Source organism: Capra hircus, chromosome 9 (assembly GCF_001704415.2).
Source record: "Capra hircus breed San Clemente chromosome 9, ASM170441v1, whole genome shotgun sequence".
NCBI classification, from domain to species: domain Eukaryota; kingdom Metazoa; phylum Chordata; class Mammalia; order Artiodactyla; family Bovidae; genus Capra; species Capra hircus.
The window spans coordinates 56,858,138-56,875,378 of NC_030816.1; the positions used below are offsets into that span (position 1 = coordinate 56,858,138).

Genomic DNA, 17,241 nt, shown 5'->3' on the forward strand with positions numbered 1-17,241 from the left:
AAGAAATGTTAAGCCATATTTTAAGCCATTTTCATATTTTAATAAAATATGTTATATGACTTAATAGCCAGGCAGTTGGAAGCCTTACTAATGAATACAATACTAATATAGATGCGTTCCCTATAAACTTTAGATTAGTCTTTTGCCATGAAAAAGGGATATGATTTCTTTAAATTTAGGGGAAAAATGCAAAATGGGGACGAATTTGGAAAAAAACAAAACATAATGAATAGCATCCCCTCTTTTGCATGCTTTCTGCCAGCTCCAAACTTGTAAAGCTCCAATATAGCTGCACTTCCTTAAAGCATGCAAATAAAACAAACATCTATCCAAAACAGTAAGCATCAATGGTTGTTTCATAATTTTTCCAAAAACACAATGCCATGATCACAGTTCAACCACATTACAGTTTTACGAAGAGCAATATTAACACCACCAGTTGGGACTACAGTACTTTTCCTCCAAATGTAATTATCATTATGAAGCAGAGCAAAGTGCAACAGACAACACTACAAACTATTTCTTAAATCAGCATGCAAAACTACTGTGTACAGGGCTTGAAATTCACTAGTTCTGCCAACCACCAACAACCTAAGAAATGTGTCAGACAACACAAATTTAGAGTGAGATCATTCAAAGTATACAAGAGTCAGAAAAATTTGTGAAAAGAAGTAAAGCCAGGATTTCCAGTAGGAATTTGTCGTTAGTGATGGGAATTTGGCTCTAGTTTGGAAACTAACCAATCTGTCATCTATTCCTCCACCCATGACAATCTTCCATCAGTCTGCTTCAGGAAAAAAGAATAAACTAAACAAAGTTGGTTTTTAGCACCTGGGTCATTTTTTTGAGTTTTCCATGTTACTACTAGCTATTTGTTTTAAAGAACTGAATTTTAACTACATATTTTTAGAAGTGCAGTGATTTATGGTCAAAGAGTTCATGATTCAGAGGAAAACCAAAAATACCAAGATTTTGGCAAATTAAGAAACTAGGAAATTTATAGTCAAAGCTGACAATCATTCAATATATATTAAGACTCAAGACTACCCCCAAATTTTCTGTTAATAGTTAAATCAGTCAGGTATATCTAGGGCAGCAAATGTAGTTACATAGTCTGAGGGTAGAAGAACATCTGTCAAAATTAACTCTGTATTTCCCAGGTGTTTTTGGTTAAATCCAAGGATAGTTCTCAAACTAAGCTTAGGGATAGCTTAAACCTATGTTCCTCTTTTACTTGCCAATTTTAATAATACCAAAAAAAGAGAGAGAGAGAGAAGTATGGATTATAAAATGAACTGTGCTGCTAACCTTTACAGTACATTTTTAGTTTTCAACTGCTAAAAGATAAGTTCATTAAAATTAAGACTCTCTACCACATAAATTATTTTATAAAGTGGAACAAATCTGTAAATCAGTTTAATGATTTAATTATCAATCAATAGACTGGTAGCCAATGGATGCTATGTCCAAGATTATTCACAAGCTGCTGAAAGCTTTCATAAATTTAAGCCTTCAAGATGTGGGTATATAAGTTGAATTAGCTGACATCATACATACATGAATGTTTAGTTAAAGCCTCTTTTTAGCAGTAAGAATCTAAATTTAGCATTTTAATTTCTGCATAATGGTCAAACTGTATTGGAAACTTATTTTAGATGTTCAATCTGAAAATCAGGCACAAGGCATTAATGGAAACATGAATATTAATCCCCACTCATGCCCTTGATTTTTTTCCCACCACTATTTAAAATGGCAAATGATAATGCCTTCAGTCTTAGTAACCATATCCTATATTAAGTGGCCCCCATTTCCATGTAATGGTTTTGGTACTGCTTATGTGGTACAATTTTAACATATTATAATTAGGTGTGTGCATTCTAAGTTGCTTCAGTTGTGTCCAACTCTTTGAGACCCCATGGACTGTAGCCCACGAGGCTCCTCTGTCCACGGGATTCTCTAGTCAAGAATATTGTAGTGGGTTGCCATATCCTCTTCCAGGGAATCTTCCCAACCCAAGGATCGAACCTGTGTTTCTTGTCTCCTGTGCTGGCAGGTGGGTTCTTTGGAAGCCCATGCACTTAGGTAGGCATTGGTTAAGTTAAAAACCATTATTTCAGAGATAGAAATTAATTTTAGAGCAGTATTTATTCAGGACAACTTGGGAAGAAAAATCCCTTTGTATTTCATTTATCATATTCTCTACCAACCAGAAAGGGAGTCCCCTGCCAGTTAATACCACTTTCAATGGTGCCTTTTAAGGATAAACTGAATGATCAGTCTAGTACTTCACTATCTTAGCATAGTCAGAGTTCATACACCACCACATCTCAGAGCTTGAGGAATGAATCTGTTTTGTAATGCTCTTTTTCAGTAGAAGGAATACAAACTGTTGTGCAAACACACAAAACAGGATTCTTCCACTGTGAACACTCAACCCTACTGGTCACAGAACTGGGCTATTTATGACCTTCTGAATGCAACCGATTTTACGATAAAGTACCATAGCCCAATTCCTACTGGAAAATACAATATGGACAGCTCTTAAAAGGTTTCAAAGCTTTAAGTAAATTATTGCATTGCTAGAGAAAGGATAAGAAAGTATAGTGCTGGATATACTTCTGTAATGATAAAAGATGTGATAACTTGTTAATTTTTAATCATATGCTTCTTATACAGTGTGCTCTCATTTTCCACCCTACTTTCTAGGTGGTAAAAATAATATGTCAACTACAAATCCACTCACTAGAGTGTTTTCTACCAAAACAGTTACTGATGAATTGTGAACTTTTGACAATGTTTACACTACAGTGGGATCAATACTAATAATGTTCTGTCAGCATTTCCATTATAAACTTTATTTTTTATGGATTTATGTCTTAGTCATAAACTTTTTTTAGGTTGAAACTTGTTATTAAAAGGATCAGATCAGAAATATCCTTCTCTAAATTTCATCAATTTCTCGTATGAGAAGAGCTGCCCTCCAAAAGCAAAAAGTTAAGGATGGCTAAGGATATCTGGGGGGCGGGATTCAAATGACCATGGGTATGTTTATTCACCAAACTGCAAAAAAACTGAGTCAAGTATGCCTTAAAGTTCATTGCAAAAATTAGGTTTAAGACATAGCATGAAAGCATTCTTTCAAGGTTAACTGAATACTTACCTCTAACTCAAGTGAAAGCTCATCAGAGTTAATGACTTGGTGTTTAAGATGTTACATTGACAGGTTATGTGAGGTAACTGTCAGATACTGTGGTGTGAAGCAGTTTCAGTTTCACATGAACAAAGGCTTGTCCAAACAAGGAGACTTGGTAAATTTTTCAGAAGAAAAAACTTAAAATAATAAAAGAGATACTGCTACTAGGGTGAGGTTTGGCATGCAAAGTTTCAACACTGAGCAAGTTTTATGGCCAAGCTATATGTCCTTAAAAATAGGGCTTTATAAATGGAAGCACTGGCACAACCTTCACTATAGTATTGCAAACAGCAACGCTATTTTATATAACTTGGACAAGAACATCTTATTAAAATCAAAAAGCTGGTCTATTTTAATATGCTGGGCTCAAAAATTTTTAACAAAAATAATTAGAATCACTATTTTGCTTAAAATCTCAAAGGTGAAAAGTCCTGGAACAGACTTGGGAATGTATAAGAGTTCGTTTTATAAAGTCTGGCCATTTCGTGTTCCTCCTGCCACAGGTGGGCTTCCACTGAGAGGCGCTCACTCCAGGAGGGGGTCACTTCCGGCAAAGACTGACAAAGAAGGGTGTTTGTCAAGCAGGTGTGGGGTCACCTAAGAGTGTGACATTTCTTAGTCAATCTCCACGTTTCCAAAAAAACTTCCCCATGTAACGCTTACCACTCCAACTTGTAAAAGTAACATATCTCTGTTAAACTGTTTTTTTTTTCTCTTTTTTTGTTTTGTTTTTAATTTGTTTTGTTTTTAGGCAAAGCAAGGCAGGTATTTTTATTGATGTTGTTGTTTATGTTTTAATTATCTGGAAAGATAAAGGCCACCACAAATCTTTCCATCTCTGAAAATTCCACCAGGCTAGCTTTAGCCCTAAAGTAGGAAAAACAGCAAAATGGAGTGGGAAGGAAAAACAACTCATCAAAAAGTGACAGGCTTTATCAAATGCCAGGTGTTGTCTCTTGATTTAAAAAAAAAAAAAAAAAAGAATATTAAAAAAACAAAAAACAAACAAACACCAAAAACCAAAACCAAAAACAATCCACCAAAAACAACTCTCATATCCCAAGAAGAAATTCATTTTAGTGGCCTTGGTCTCAGCATGGTCCTGCCAATTTCAAGCCCCGACCATACATGTATTCTCTAAATGGAATCAGTGGCTACAAAGCGGCCAGCGTATCGTTAGTCACAATACAACAGTAAGGTTGTGAACATACCTGAGCAATGTTCAAGGTCTAGAGCATTGGAGGATGGGCAGGACAAGACAGGACAGAACAAAAATAAAGGAAGAAAAAAAGAAAAGACAAAACAGTGACTATGAGGCCAGCCTCAAGGAACCCAGAGTCAGCACAAACCCGCCCACATGTTAAACCACCAAAAACATACACCAAAAAGGGAAAAAAAAAAAAACCCAGCAATTGAGGCCATGCTGAAGATACCAAGGGTTATAAAAACAGACACCCAAACAAAAAAAAGAGTCAAAAATTATGGTTAAGTCATGTGTAGGTTTCTCTGGCAAAAGGTATACTTGAAACTGGCCTTATAGAAAAAAAAGCAATGCAAAATAAACCAACTTTTAAAATATCTCCTTTTTAATTTAAACATTCTTAAAGCAATATATAAATGATAGAAACAATATAATACTTAATAAACCATATATTAAAAAAAATCATCAAATAGTTCTTAACTGTTTTGCTCAGTTAGCTATAGCAAAGAAAAGAGAAAAGAATAGTGCAGATTCTATGCAGAATTTACTAGGTTTCCAGCACAGTACAGTACCTGCTTATTTAAACCTAGCATATTGCAGACCATATCCCTGGAATAAGGCTGCTCCAAAACATATCTCAACAAAGCAGTCTGTGGTTCAAACAGATCCTTTAAAGAAAATAAAGAAAATCATTGCTTCAAGATCAGAGTTAATGTTCATTCAAAAAATTTGAAATTGGGATTAAAAAAATCCTCTAAAGGCTCTTGTTACCTTCACACAGTAGGCAGTATCTAGTGGGAAAAAATCAAAGGATTTTAGTGTTTACAATTAGTCTGCTCCCACCCTTCATTTGATAAATGATGTAACTGAGTTGAAGGGACTTGCTCATGGTCATAGAGAAAACCTTAGGAACGGCTTCAGCCACAGTCATGTCAAAGTCTTAAGCATCACTGTAAGGAAAGGATTTTCTGCCCAGAAATCTAATCAAAGAGGAAAGGAGGCCGTTTCTAACCATTCTTCTGTAAGTATAAATGTAAACATCATTTCCATCCAGATTCGGGAGGACAAATGACTTGACAGCACAGGGATTTTACAGTGTAGATTATTCCGAATCAGATTATCTGAGTTCAAATCCTGACCATACTGCTTGCTAAAGTTAACACCCCACTCTGTGTCTCAGTTTCATCACCTGGATAACGGAAATATTAAGATGATAGTTAAGAATAAAAGTTGTTATGAAGTAAAGTTCTTAAAACTGTGCCTGGCATATAGGAAGTACACAATAAGTTTATCTGTTTTTATTACTGATATGATTGTCAATTCCATTTAGTTTATCACTTTTTCATCTTTCAAAGTTTTGCTGACTAATATCCCAAGAGCTGTGAATTATCACCTTAGTTGTACTACTTTAACCTCCTTCACTTTGGGATAAGTTTCCCAATCACTCTCTATATCATTTTTGACATGAAACATTTACAGAAAACTATTTGGCCCTCCCTATAACCTGCTCTGTCATTCCCTCCAAACCCCAAGACAGTAAGACAAATCTGCCATATGTGTTTCATCATAGCTTTATGTCTATATCTCATATTTCATATTATGGATATATGTGGATTTTTCTCCTTGAGAAATTTCTACTCTACTTTTGTCCTTCCCCACCTCTCCCCTTCTGAAAAAAATACAACCAATAAGGAGGCTCACTCTTCAAGTTTTAGGGACACTGCAAATTCATGTTTGGTCCTTGCTTTGTAAAGGAAAAGTGAAAACAAGGAATCAATTTAAAAATTCAATTTTCTAACACCAAGTACTTTGCCAGAAGTGGACCACTGGAACATAAACACCTGCAATATCACAAACAACAGGCTAACCTTGGATCCTGAAATCATATGACAAAAACCATAGTTTATGGTTATAAACTATCTTTCATTGAATACTTACTTTTTCAGTCTATGAAGAGACAATTTAGCATTACACAATATATAATCTTGGATGAAGACTGATGGATCAAAAGCATCATTATATTGAACAACATACCTTATCATATGGCAAAAGGCCTTTCAAAGGAAAACGGAGAGTTGCAGGGTCCAATTTCCATGAATTACAAATGGCACCCGAATTATTTACAACTGGTAGAAGGCTGCAACGGCCTGTAGGTATTACAAAAAATGCTTTCTAAATAAATGTGAACATAGCAATGCCTAGTCCTTCATTCACTCTACAAATAGTTAATGAATATCATGCTGAACAAGGCACTGGTTAAAAATATATTTTAATTAGCTAGAAGTCTGGGAATTTTCTTTAAATATTTTTAGCCCAGCTGGTTAAAGACCAATTTGTACAAAACTTCCAAACTCACAGATTTTGCATTTGTCCAGGGACAGAGTTCAGCAAGCTATAATCCATGAACCAAATCCACCTGCTCTCGTTAAGTTTTACTGGAACGCTATTCCTTTTTCTCTCTAATGGCAGAGTTGAGTAGCTGTAAGAATGCATAGCCCACAATGCCAAAATATCTGTCGTGTCACCATTTATAGAAAAAGTTTACAGACCTTTAATCTCAGGTCAAACTAAGTAACTTTAAACAGGATGTTCCTAGAGGCCTTAGAAGTAGCATATGACCATTAGTCAGTTCATGTATCCAAATGCCTGATAAGTACTGTCACTGGGATGTCCTACAGGCATGTTAAGTTCAATATAACATAAACTAAATTCATCCTCACTCTTCTCAAATCTGCACCACTTTCCGTAATTCATCAAATGATGTTAATATCCTCTCAGTTATGAAAGCTAAAAGCCTAAGAATTATCAGTCTAGTGTCCTTTTCATTTCTTTTTTGTATTTCCAGTACCCAGAATAGCACTTGACTCACAGAAAGTGCTAAAAACTTGGTCACTGATTAAATAAGGGTCTATAATCCCAGGCTGTTCTGAGGCTACCATGATTTCTATAAGTAATTCAGGAATATACATATGAGAACTGTAAAAACTGTAAATCATGTGATTATTTTCAAAAGGAAATTCAAAGACTTTAATAAACATGACACAAGTGGAAAACAAAATAAATTATATACAGAGCAAAGGTGTGGCCTGGAATGGGCTGGGAGTCAGACAATGTGGTGTACTAAAGCCAGAGAGACAGATCTGCTGAGACTTCCGGGTGCCTGGGGAGTAGAGTTATACTCTATAGAGTATAAAAGCTCCTAGGTTACACTAAAATGGCAAGTCACCAAGACGTGTATAAGATTTCATCCGTCAACTTGGTTCAGTAGTCAGCTCACTAAAAATCAGCTCGTTAAAAAATATTTAAAACATTTTAAATTATAATCCTACCACAAATGGAGTTTATCCTTGCTGTTGGCCTGAAGGTATCCACAAAGTCTGATACCAGGTTTCCAAGTAACTAAAACAAAATAAAATGAAAACAAGTAAGTAGAAAGCAAAATCAAGATGCTCTGAATATGAAAATCATTTACATAAAACGAGATAATATATAAAGATTTAGTACAATTCCTGGCACATAAAACTACTCAAAGTTAGTCCTCTTTCACTTCCTCCTAAACAATTACTTACCAGTTCATTTATCCCTGAATTAAGCCAGGTCATACCACCATGTCCTTAGCTATTTGATGAAGCTGTGTGTATTTTACAAAATGATATATATAAACTATCTCAACAGGACAGCAGAGAAATGAAAGAAATGCATCATAAAAAAAAAATCACATATTATTTAAGGATCAAGTGACCATTAAAAAATAAGCACACAAAAAAATCAGATTAATATAATAATTTTTAATACAAATTTCTATTTAAAAATTTAAAAAAACATCAAATTTACCCAATGTGGAAGTTTTCCCTCAGGATATAGTTTCCTGATCTCTGTGACTGCAAAATATGCTGGTAGTAAACAAGCATTTCTTTCCAAGATATATGCTATAACCTAGGGAAAAAAAAAGGGCTATGTTATTATTTTGAATAGTCCCACAGATGTGCCCTTTAAATCCAACAATGATATTTAAAAAGTAGAGATATTATTTCATGGATTCAGTTGGCTTAAATATAGCATAAGAATTCATTTAAATGTGAATATCTAAAAATGAAGATTAATACAATGATTGCTGATAGTAAATAACAGACCAGATTCCTGATAGTAAGTAACATTGAACATGCATTAAATATTGGTAGACTTCCCTGTTGGATCAGGTGGTAAAGAATCCGCCTGAAATGCAGGAGACCAAAGTTCGATCCCTGGGCCGGGAAGATCCCCTAGAGAAGAGAATGGTAACCCACTCTTGCCTAGAGAATCCTATGGACAGGGGAGCCTGGCAGGCTATAATCCATAGGGTCACAAAGAGTCGGAAACGACTGAGTGACTAAAACCAACTGGAAGGCAACAGACTAAACAATTCCTGCAACATTAGGTACAGAGCACAAAGATCTTTAAAGTGGCCCATAGGACAACATCTTATAATGGTTGTAGATACAACAATATCAATATTGTTGTTTTCATAATTAAAAACTATGAATTAAAATGTAAAATTTCCTTTTGAAATACAGTGGAAGTGAAATAATACCTTTAAAATATGATTTTTGTAGAAGTAAAGAAATGGAACATTTTATAAACTACTGCAAATTTTAAAAGCATGGAACTATAAAACTAGATATCTTTAGGAGATGATCAATGAATTGCAGGCAAGTTTAAGTTACCTCTCTTGCTGCCAAAAGCTGCTGTACAACAGCTGAGCTCACTGTATTGGGAATTGTCAAGATTTTCTCCAAAATCACTTTTAAGAGATCTCGAACACCCTGATACAACAAAAAGTCATAGATTAATTTTTTTTAAAGTCCCGGGTGCTGGTTAAAAATGCCTAAAGCTTTCAAGATTATATACTTGGAAAAATATGTAACCCTCAAAGTCACACTTTTAATTTTTCTGAACCAAAGCTAACATTCAAACCTCTAACATTAACCCAAGAGAAGTGTCATGTTCCAAAACAGAATTCTATCTAAAGAATGGCTTGCCATATGAATGAACAAAGGAAGTCACTTATAGATAAAAATTAAACTTTTCACATTCCGTTCAGCTTTTCTTACCTTCATAACATTAGAAAAGTTTCTATTATTATGAGGGACCAAAAAGTTTAATTTGAGCTTAACAGACAAAAATATATTTGGAAGAACTTGAAAATACTCTGAAAAACATGGACAATAAATATTCAACTTTTTGGCAGACAACCTTTTCTGCACCTTCCTTTTGGTATATATTCTAACTTCATTCCCTCTTTCTCATCATCTATCACATATTTTAACCCCTCAAACTTAGCCAATAAGGCTATTCTGCTAACTGGACATCTATTCAGATCTATTACCAGTTGCATGATTTCAAAGCAGAATCTAATACACAGGGAAGACATTTCATTCCATAGTATAAACTATGTGATCAGTCTTGTAAAAGACAGAACATATACATGAAAGAAACAATTATGAAGCACCATACAAATAAGGTGCTTATTTGTACAAAACTACATATTAACCTGCTAAGGAAAGTGAAGTACAAGTAAATAGAAAATAATCAGAAAAGGCTTCTTAGAACTAATTTTGTATGAAATCATGACTCTGACCAATAATTATCAGTTAAACCATTTGAGATCAGTGAAAATAGATATAATGCACAGGGTCAGGTATCCGCAAGTCTTTCAAGAGACAATAACCAAAGTGGCTTGAATGAAGCAGAAGCTTCTGCAGCTGTGGAGCTCCTGAGCTGTGTTATGAGACACAATTAGAGTGTGTATGCTGTTGGTTTTGGTCAAGAGCAGAGTGCTGAAGATACCAGTTACGGAATGACAGTGCCCAAGGTGGCCAAAGTGAAGCAGGACTTGCTCCCTTTGTCAGCTGATGCCTGCATCCCTTCTCAGTTCCACACCTCCCTGCTCTATGCCTTTCCACTGGACAGGGGCCCCAAGATCATAAGATCTGTGGCATGAGAGAACCGAGTCTGCCTGGTGACTCCTTATTTGTCACAAAAGTTCACCAGCCACCTGCACTTTTAAGACTGTTGGGAGAGGAGCAGAGAGCTGTGGGAAACACTGGGCAGTTTTAAACTCTTTCAGGAAATACAACAAAAAAGAGACAGATTTTATAAATGCTTCCACTTCATTTCTCTTATGTGAAATTAATATACACTGAAAAATTAGTATCTGACAGCGATTACTTTTTATAATCAGAAAAAACAATACCTTGTAATCCACCCCTCCAATTATTTTCCGAACCAGTTTAAATGTTAAGGCCCAAAGCTGTGTTCTTTCCCATTCAAGTGTGTCAGAGTTTATCAGGGATTCACAAACCATCCTAGAAAAAAGGAATACCCATTCCAGTTACAAGACAGGAGTTTTGTAAGTTCTCTAATAGCCAAGGTCCACAAACTCTGGATATTATATTTGTCACAGTAAGCGCTAATAATTGTCATAAAGGTATGTTACTCAAGCACACTTTCAAAAAATTACATAAAGCATTTTATATTTTTTACTTATATGAAAGACTTAACCCAGAGTAGAACTAAACCCAAAGCAGACTCCTTACCGTCTTGAGCCACCAGGGAAGTCCTAAAGTAGAACTGCTGCTGCTGCTAAGACGCTTCAGTCGTGTCTGACTCTGTGCGACCCCATAGACGGCAGCCCACCAGGCTTCCCCGTCCCTGGGACTCTCCAGGCAAGAACACTGGAGTGGGTTGCCATTTCCTTCTCCAATGCATGAAAGTGAAAGGGAAGTCACTCAGTCGTGTCTGACTCTTCGTGACCCCATGGACTGCAGCCTACCAGGCTCCTCCGTCTATGAGATTTTCTAGGCAAGAGTACTGGAATGGGGTGCCATTGCCTTCTCCAAAGTAGAACTAATATTAATTATGTTATATTTTTGCTAGAAAGAAATGTACCAAAAGCTACTGGTTAAATGTGTATCATTAACCAATTAGTGGCAAACTGTGTTTTTCCAAGATGGCTGCAATAAGACTTTTGACGTCACATGCTCTTCTAAAATGTGATATTGATGCTCCTCCCAGGAAGAGTATCAATGTCAAAAGGGTAGAAAAAAAAATCTATCCCTCAATTTGGGCAGGTCCAAGACTGGCAAATGGAAAGGCTTTCAAGGCAAAGTGATACAGCTTCTGCCTAGCCCTCTTATGAATGCTTGCTCCTAGACTCTACTACACTGTGAGAAAGTCAAGGTCACACAGAGAAGGCATACGTAGGTTCTGGCCAACAGTGCAAGCTGATGTCTCTCAAGTGACAGTTAGGCATACGAATGGGGAAATCTTTGTCATGACTCCAGTCATAGCCACCATCCGACTGCAAACACAAAACCTGAGAAACTCCTTCCTACTCCTTGTCCAAGCAAGCACTGTAATTGTGAACGTTAATAATAAAAGGATTATTACTGTTTTAAGCCATGAAGTATTGAGGCAATTCATCATGCAGCAAAAGTTAACTGGAACTGACCCAGGAATTTCACTCCTGGGTATATAACTAAAAAATACAAAAACACTAATCTGAAAAGATACACACATCCCAATGGTCATAGCAGCATTATTTATAACTGCCAAGATAAGAAAGCAACCTAAGTGTTCCTCAACAGATGAATGGATAAAGATGTCCCTCTCAATCTCACACACACACAGAGTGTACTGCTACTGCTGCTACTGCTAAGTCACTTCAGCCGTGTCCGACTCTGTGCGACCCCATAGATGGCAGCCCACCAGGCTCCCCCATCCCTGGGATCCTCCAGGCAAGAACACTGGAGTGGGTTGACATTTCCTTCTCCAATGCACGAAAGTGAAAAGTGAAAGTGAAGTCGCTCAGTCATGTTCGACTCTTAGCGACCCCATGGACTGCAGCCCACCAGGCTCCTCCATCCATGGGAGTGGGGTGCCATTGCCTTCTCCGCACAGTGTACTACTCACCCATAAAAAAAGAATGAAATTTTGCCATTTGCAATAACATGGACAGACTATTAGAGTATTATGCTAAGTAAAATAAGTCAGACAGAGAAAGACAAATACTATATGACATCACTTATATGTGGAATCTAAAAAATTCAACAAACAAATCAGTGACTGTAACAAATACAACAAACACTACCTAGAAAAGCTTGTCAAAGTGAGTGATTTTAATCCCTGGGCTAAAAGGCAAAACCTGCCTGGTTTTGAGCACCTGAAGTATACAATTTTAAGAATACTGCATCCTCGAAATTAAAACTGAGATACTATGAAGCACTTTTTGTTGACTGTAACTGCCTTCTTTATTCTCTTATCCTTTTACAACAACCACCTCAACCAATTTCTAAATGTTAATAAAAAAAAGAAAATATTTCAGATTGTTCATATTCATCATTAACCATACCTGGGTGGAAGGAGACCAGTCTCGACTGCCATTGCTAAGCAGTCATAAAGAAAAGAAATTCTTTTAGGACTATGCTGGCCATGAATGAATTTAACAATCCACTGGATGCACTGTTCATGAGATTCCTGGAAAATTAGAAAATGATCACATTTTAGATCTAAACTTATATTTTATAAGTAACAAATAGCTAATAGCATCTGTGAGTATATATGAAGACTATGAGTGAGATACGTCATTATAAATTAATGGATGAAAACAATTTTAAAAGAACTGAAAAAATTCAGATTTAGTAGCTGAGTTATTTTAAGCTTAAAATCACACAATTATATAGATTATATAGATTAAAACTTCCACCATTTTTACTATATGGGACCTCCAGAAAGAGTATGATTTTATTAACATATTCATGATCAACAAAAAAGTCTAGCAAAGGCACTGTAAGCAGTGCCCTTAATGGCAGATATAAATATCTCTGTCACTGGAGGAAAAAATCCACTATGAATTAGTACATCAGCCTCATGAGCCAAATCAGTTATGAGCTAATGACATATCCATTTTCCAGACCTGCAAAACTTTAAATCTGATACCAAAATGTGGTGCCCGAATCAAAGGTTACCTTCCAGAATATCCTCAAGATGTCCTGCTCTGTGCTACCACTGTCCTTCATACACATTTCTATTGCTGAATAAATAGTGCTGGTTTAGAAATACTTATTTTCTTCCTGGATCCTCTGTCAGAACACACAATTCTTGAAGATAAGGGTTTTATTTTAACTCATACAGTGTTTAATCAATTATTAAAACATTAAAATGTTAGAAAGATATAAGATGTTCAATATCACTCACAGAAATGCAAAATAAAACTATACTGAGATAAAATTTCTCATGCTTTTGACTGGTAAAGATCAAAAAGCTCAATAACATGCTACTGTGAGGCTTGAGGGAATAGCAATATATATCCCACTGATATATTGCTGGTGGGAGGATAAATTGGTAAAACCCTTATGGAAGCTATTAGATTATTTTTATAAAAACTACACATAGAACTACCCTCTGACCCAGCAATAATATATTCTGTGTCCCCTGCCTAAAACTATTCATTATAGTATTATTTAAAGAGAAAAAGGTAAGAAGCAACCTATCACATTGTGGGGGACTGGTTAAACAAAGGATGGTGCAGCCATATAACAGGATATAACGCTGCTCTAAGAAATAAAGAGGACAGAAGTAACTTTAAGTGGATTGATATAAAATTACATCAATTTGAGAATTTAAGAGGGAAAAAGCAAGGTGCTAATGAATAATGTACATGGCATACAGACATTCTATAACAATGATTCTATGCATTAAACACTCCAGAAGGAAACATAAACTGGAAACACTGATTGCAGACAGGAAAAGAAACAAATGACTAAGCTAAGAGAAGCAGAAGGCAGATAATCTTACTCATTGGGTGGAACTTTTCGTACCTCTTTGCATTTTGAATCGTATGACTATATTAAAAAATAATCAAAAGTAAAAGAAATGTAAAAGAACAAACGCACTGCAACTATGCGATTCATTTCTGAGTAGTGAGTCTTAGTCACTAGCGGCTCAACTGGAAACAGTTCTCAATTTCCTACTTATAAGACATCATAAGAAGGTAATAATGTACTACTGGATCATGAGTTCTTTAAGGTTCAAACATTTTATCTTTTACAAGGCTGTAACTTCTGGTGAATGCTCTTTGTTATTAAGTTTTACTGTACTTGCCTCAATTTTGTTAAAGTATCTTTGGATCCTTACTGTGGCATCTTTGTATCTTTACTATAGTATCTTTATTATAATATCTTTGTATCAATGCTGGACCAGTTCCTTTGCTGATTAAATGAATGAAGTTTTTATCCGTTACAACTCCTAACAACAGTTGTTCTGAAGTGCACTAAATAAATCAGAATAGGATGAAAATGGTTTTATATAATCTAACTTGGGAGAGATTTATAAAAACAACTCACACTGTGCTATGGTCAACCTGATTTTTCAATACAGATTCTCTACTGGAAGAATACAAGATGAAATGAACGGAAGCCAGAATAGACAAATGAAAGATGATGACAATTTTATTTCTCCTTTTCCAGAAAAATCTTAACAGCAACATCAAAGTAAGTGTAAAAAAATAAAGGGCCAAAAATCGTCAGCTGAGTGTATTAAAAATGCAGTGCTCACCTGAGAAAGACCAGCCCAAAATTGTCTGAAGGCCCCTAAACAGCTAATAAGTTTTGTTTTTTCATCTTCAGGGGTGTCCATAAACATGCTAAAAAACAAAAATCGAATTATTTGCCACTAGTTTTAAAAATGTGATTCAACATAAGCAGAATAGTAGATCTTATAAACCTCCAAGACAGATCTAAAGAAAATCTTACAAAGATACAATCAGGTAAAAACACAAAGATCTGCCATGTATACACTCACCCAGGGAAAGCCTCTTCTATAATCTCCGTTTTCTGTTAAAAAAAAAAAAAAGTAAACAGTATGTTTTTTTTTTTTTTTTTTAAGGGAGGGAAAGGGGCCTCCCCGAGCAAAATAATATAGTGCAACATAGGGCAAATCACCTTAATCAGCAACGAGCAGAAACAAACAATACCCACCTGCTTGGTCTGTAACAAAGGGTGTTGTGGATTTCAAATGAAACTGAATTTGACAGCAGTTTGAGAATCGCCCAACCCTTGCACACATACTCGATGTCACAACAAGGAAGAGGTGGGGAGAGGTTGCGTGGGCCAGATTTCTTGAGCCGCTGCCCCCTAGCCATCCCCTCACCCAGTTATCGCCCAGGATCCCTGGCAGTTCCACTCACCACCACCTCCTCAAAAATGCTCTGTAGTTGCGTCTCCATCTGGACCGTCACCCTCGCCTTCCTTGGAGGTCAGGAGTGCGGCACGGGTCAGGCCCGAGCTCCGGCAATGGATGGGCAGAGGGCCGGAGACGCCTGCAGGTAACTTCAACTCGTCGGTGTCAATTTCTTCCTTGGGCGCCAAGCCGGCACTATCCCCTCCCTGGCCCAGCAATCAGCCGGAACCCGCACGGAAGCCTGAGCGCTGGGTGTGCGCTGACTACGGCACGCACAGAAACAAGAGACCCAGCCAGATGGTTCCGCCTGTGGAGAAGCGCGATCCACGAGCCAGATGCGAGCGCCCCCAAGTGAAACTTCCAGCCTAAGGCACCGCCGCCTCAGAAATCTGTATGCAGGTCAAGAAGCAACAGAACCGGACACGGAACAACGGACTGGTTCCAAATTGGGAAAAGCGAAAGCGAAGGCGCGAAGTCGTGTGCGACTCCGTGGAGTGTATAAGCCACCAGGCTCCTCAATCCATGAATTTTCCAGGCGAGAATATTGGAGTGGGTTGCCATTTCCTTCTCGAGGGATCTTCCCGACCCAGGGATTGAACCCGGGTCTCCCACATTACAGGCAGACGTTTTACCGTCTGAGCCACCAGGGAAGCCCATCAAATTAGGAAAGGAGTACATCAAGCCTGTATATTGTCACTCTGCTTATTTAACATCTATGCAGAGTACATCATGAGAAATGCCAGGCTAGCTGAAGCACAAGCTGGAATCAAGATTGCCAGGAGAAATATCTATAACCTTAGATATGCGGATGACACCACCCTCACGGCAGAAAGTGAAGAACTAAAGAGTCTCTTGATGAAAGTGAAAGATGAGAGTGAAAAAACTGGCTTAAAACTCAACATTCAGAAAACTAAGATCGTGGTATCTGGTCCCATCACCTCATGGCAAATAGATGGGGGAACAATGGAAACAGTGAGAGATTTTATTTTCTTGGGTTTCAAAATGACTACAGATGGTGACTGCAGCCATGAAATTAAAAGATGCTTACTCCTTGGAAGAAAAGCTATGACCAACCTAGACAGCATATTAAAAAGCAGAGACATTACCGACAAAAGATACATCTAGTCAAACCTATGGTTCTTCCAGTAATCATATATGGATGTTAGAGTTGGACCATAAGGAAAGCTGAGCACTGAAGAATTGGTGCTTTTGAACTGTGGTGTTGGAGAAGACTCCTGAGAGTCCTCTGGACTGCAAGGAGATTAAATCAGTCAATCCTAAAGGAAATCAGTCCTGAATATTCATTGGAAGGACTGATGCTGAAGCTGAAGTTCCAATGCTTTGGCCACCTGATTGGAAGAACTGACTCATTAGCAAAGACCCTGATGCTGGGAAAGATTGAAGGCAGGAGGAGAAGGGGCTGACAGAGGATGAGATGGTTGGATGGCATCACCAACTCAATGGACATGAGTTTGAACAAGCTCCATGAGTTGGTGATGGACAAGGAAGCCTGGTGTGTTGCAGTCCATGGGGCCGCAAAGAGTTGGACACAACTGAGCTACTGAACTGAAGGCACTGTGGGGCGAGGTTGGCTGCAGGCCACCGCTTCCCAGCTGAAGCGGGAATTGCT

At 37.2% G+C, this 17,241-nt stretch overlaps 1 protein-coding gene across 3 annotated transcripts in view; it reads right to left on the reverse strand.

The window, feature by feature from the left end:
- The window catches only part of MED23 (mediator complex subunit 23), a 42,337-nt gene extending 26,481 nt beyond the window's left edge, over positions 1-15,856 (reverse strand). For 2 of the 3 annotated variants that reach the window (XM_018053224.1, XM_005684754.3), the window contains exons 1-11: positions 15,619-15,856; positions 15,234-15,265; positions 14,988-15,075; positions 12,784-12,908; positions 10,627-10,738; positions 9,098-9,196; positions 8,229-8,330; positions 7,724-7,793; positions 6,429-6,541; positions 4,967-5,062; positions 4,405-4,422 (exon numbers count right to left, since the gene is read on the reverse strand). In XM_018053224.1, coding sequence (XP_017908713.1) covers positions 4,405-4,422; positions 4,967-5,062; positions 6,429-6,541; positions 7,724-7,793; positions 8,229-8,330; positions 9,098-9,196; positions 10,627-10,738; positions 12,784-12,908; positions 14,988-15,075; positions 15,234-15,265; positions 15,619-15,657 — 894 coding nt within the window. In that variant the 5' untranslated portion in view covers positions 15,658-15,856. The remainder of the gene's footprint in view (positions 1-4,404; positions 4,423-4,966; positions 5,063-6,428; positions 6,542-7,723; positions 7,794-8,228; positions 8,331-9,097; positions 9,197-10,626; positions 10,739-12,783; positions 12,909-14,987; positions 15,076-15,233; positions 15,266-15,618) is intronic. The other variant, XM_005684755.3, reaches the window with a different exon arrangement.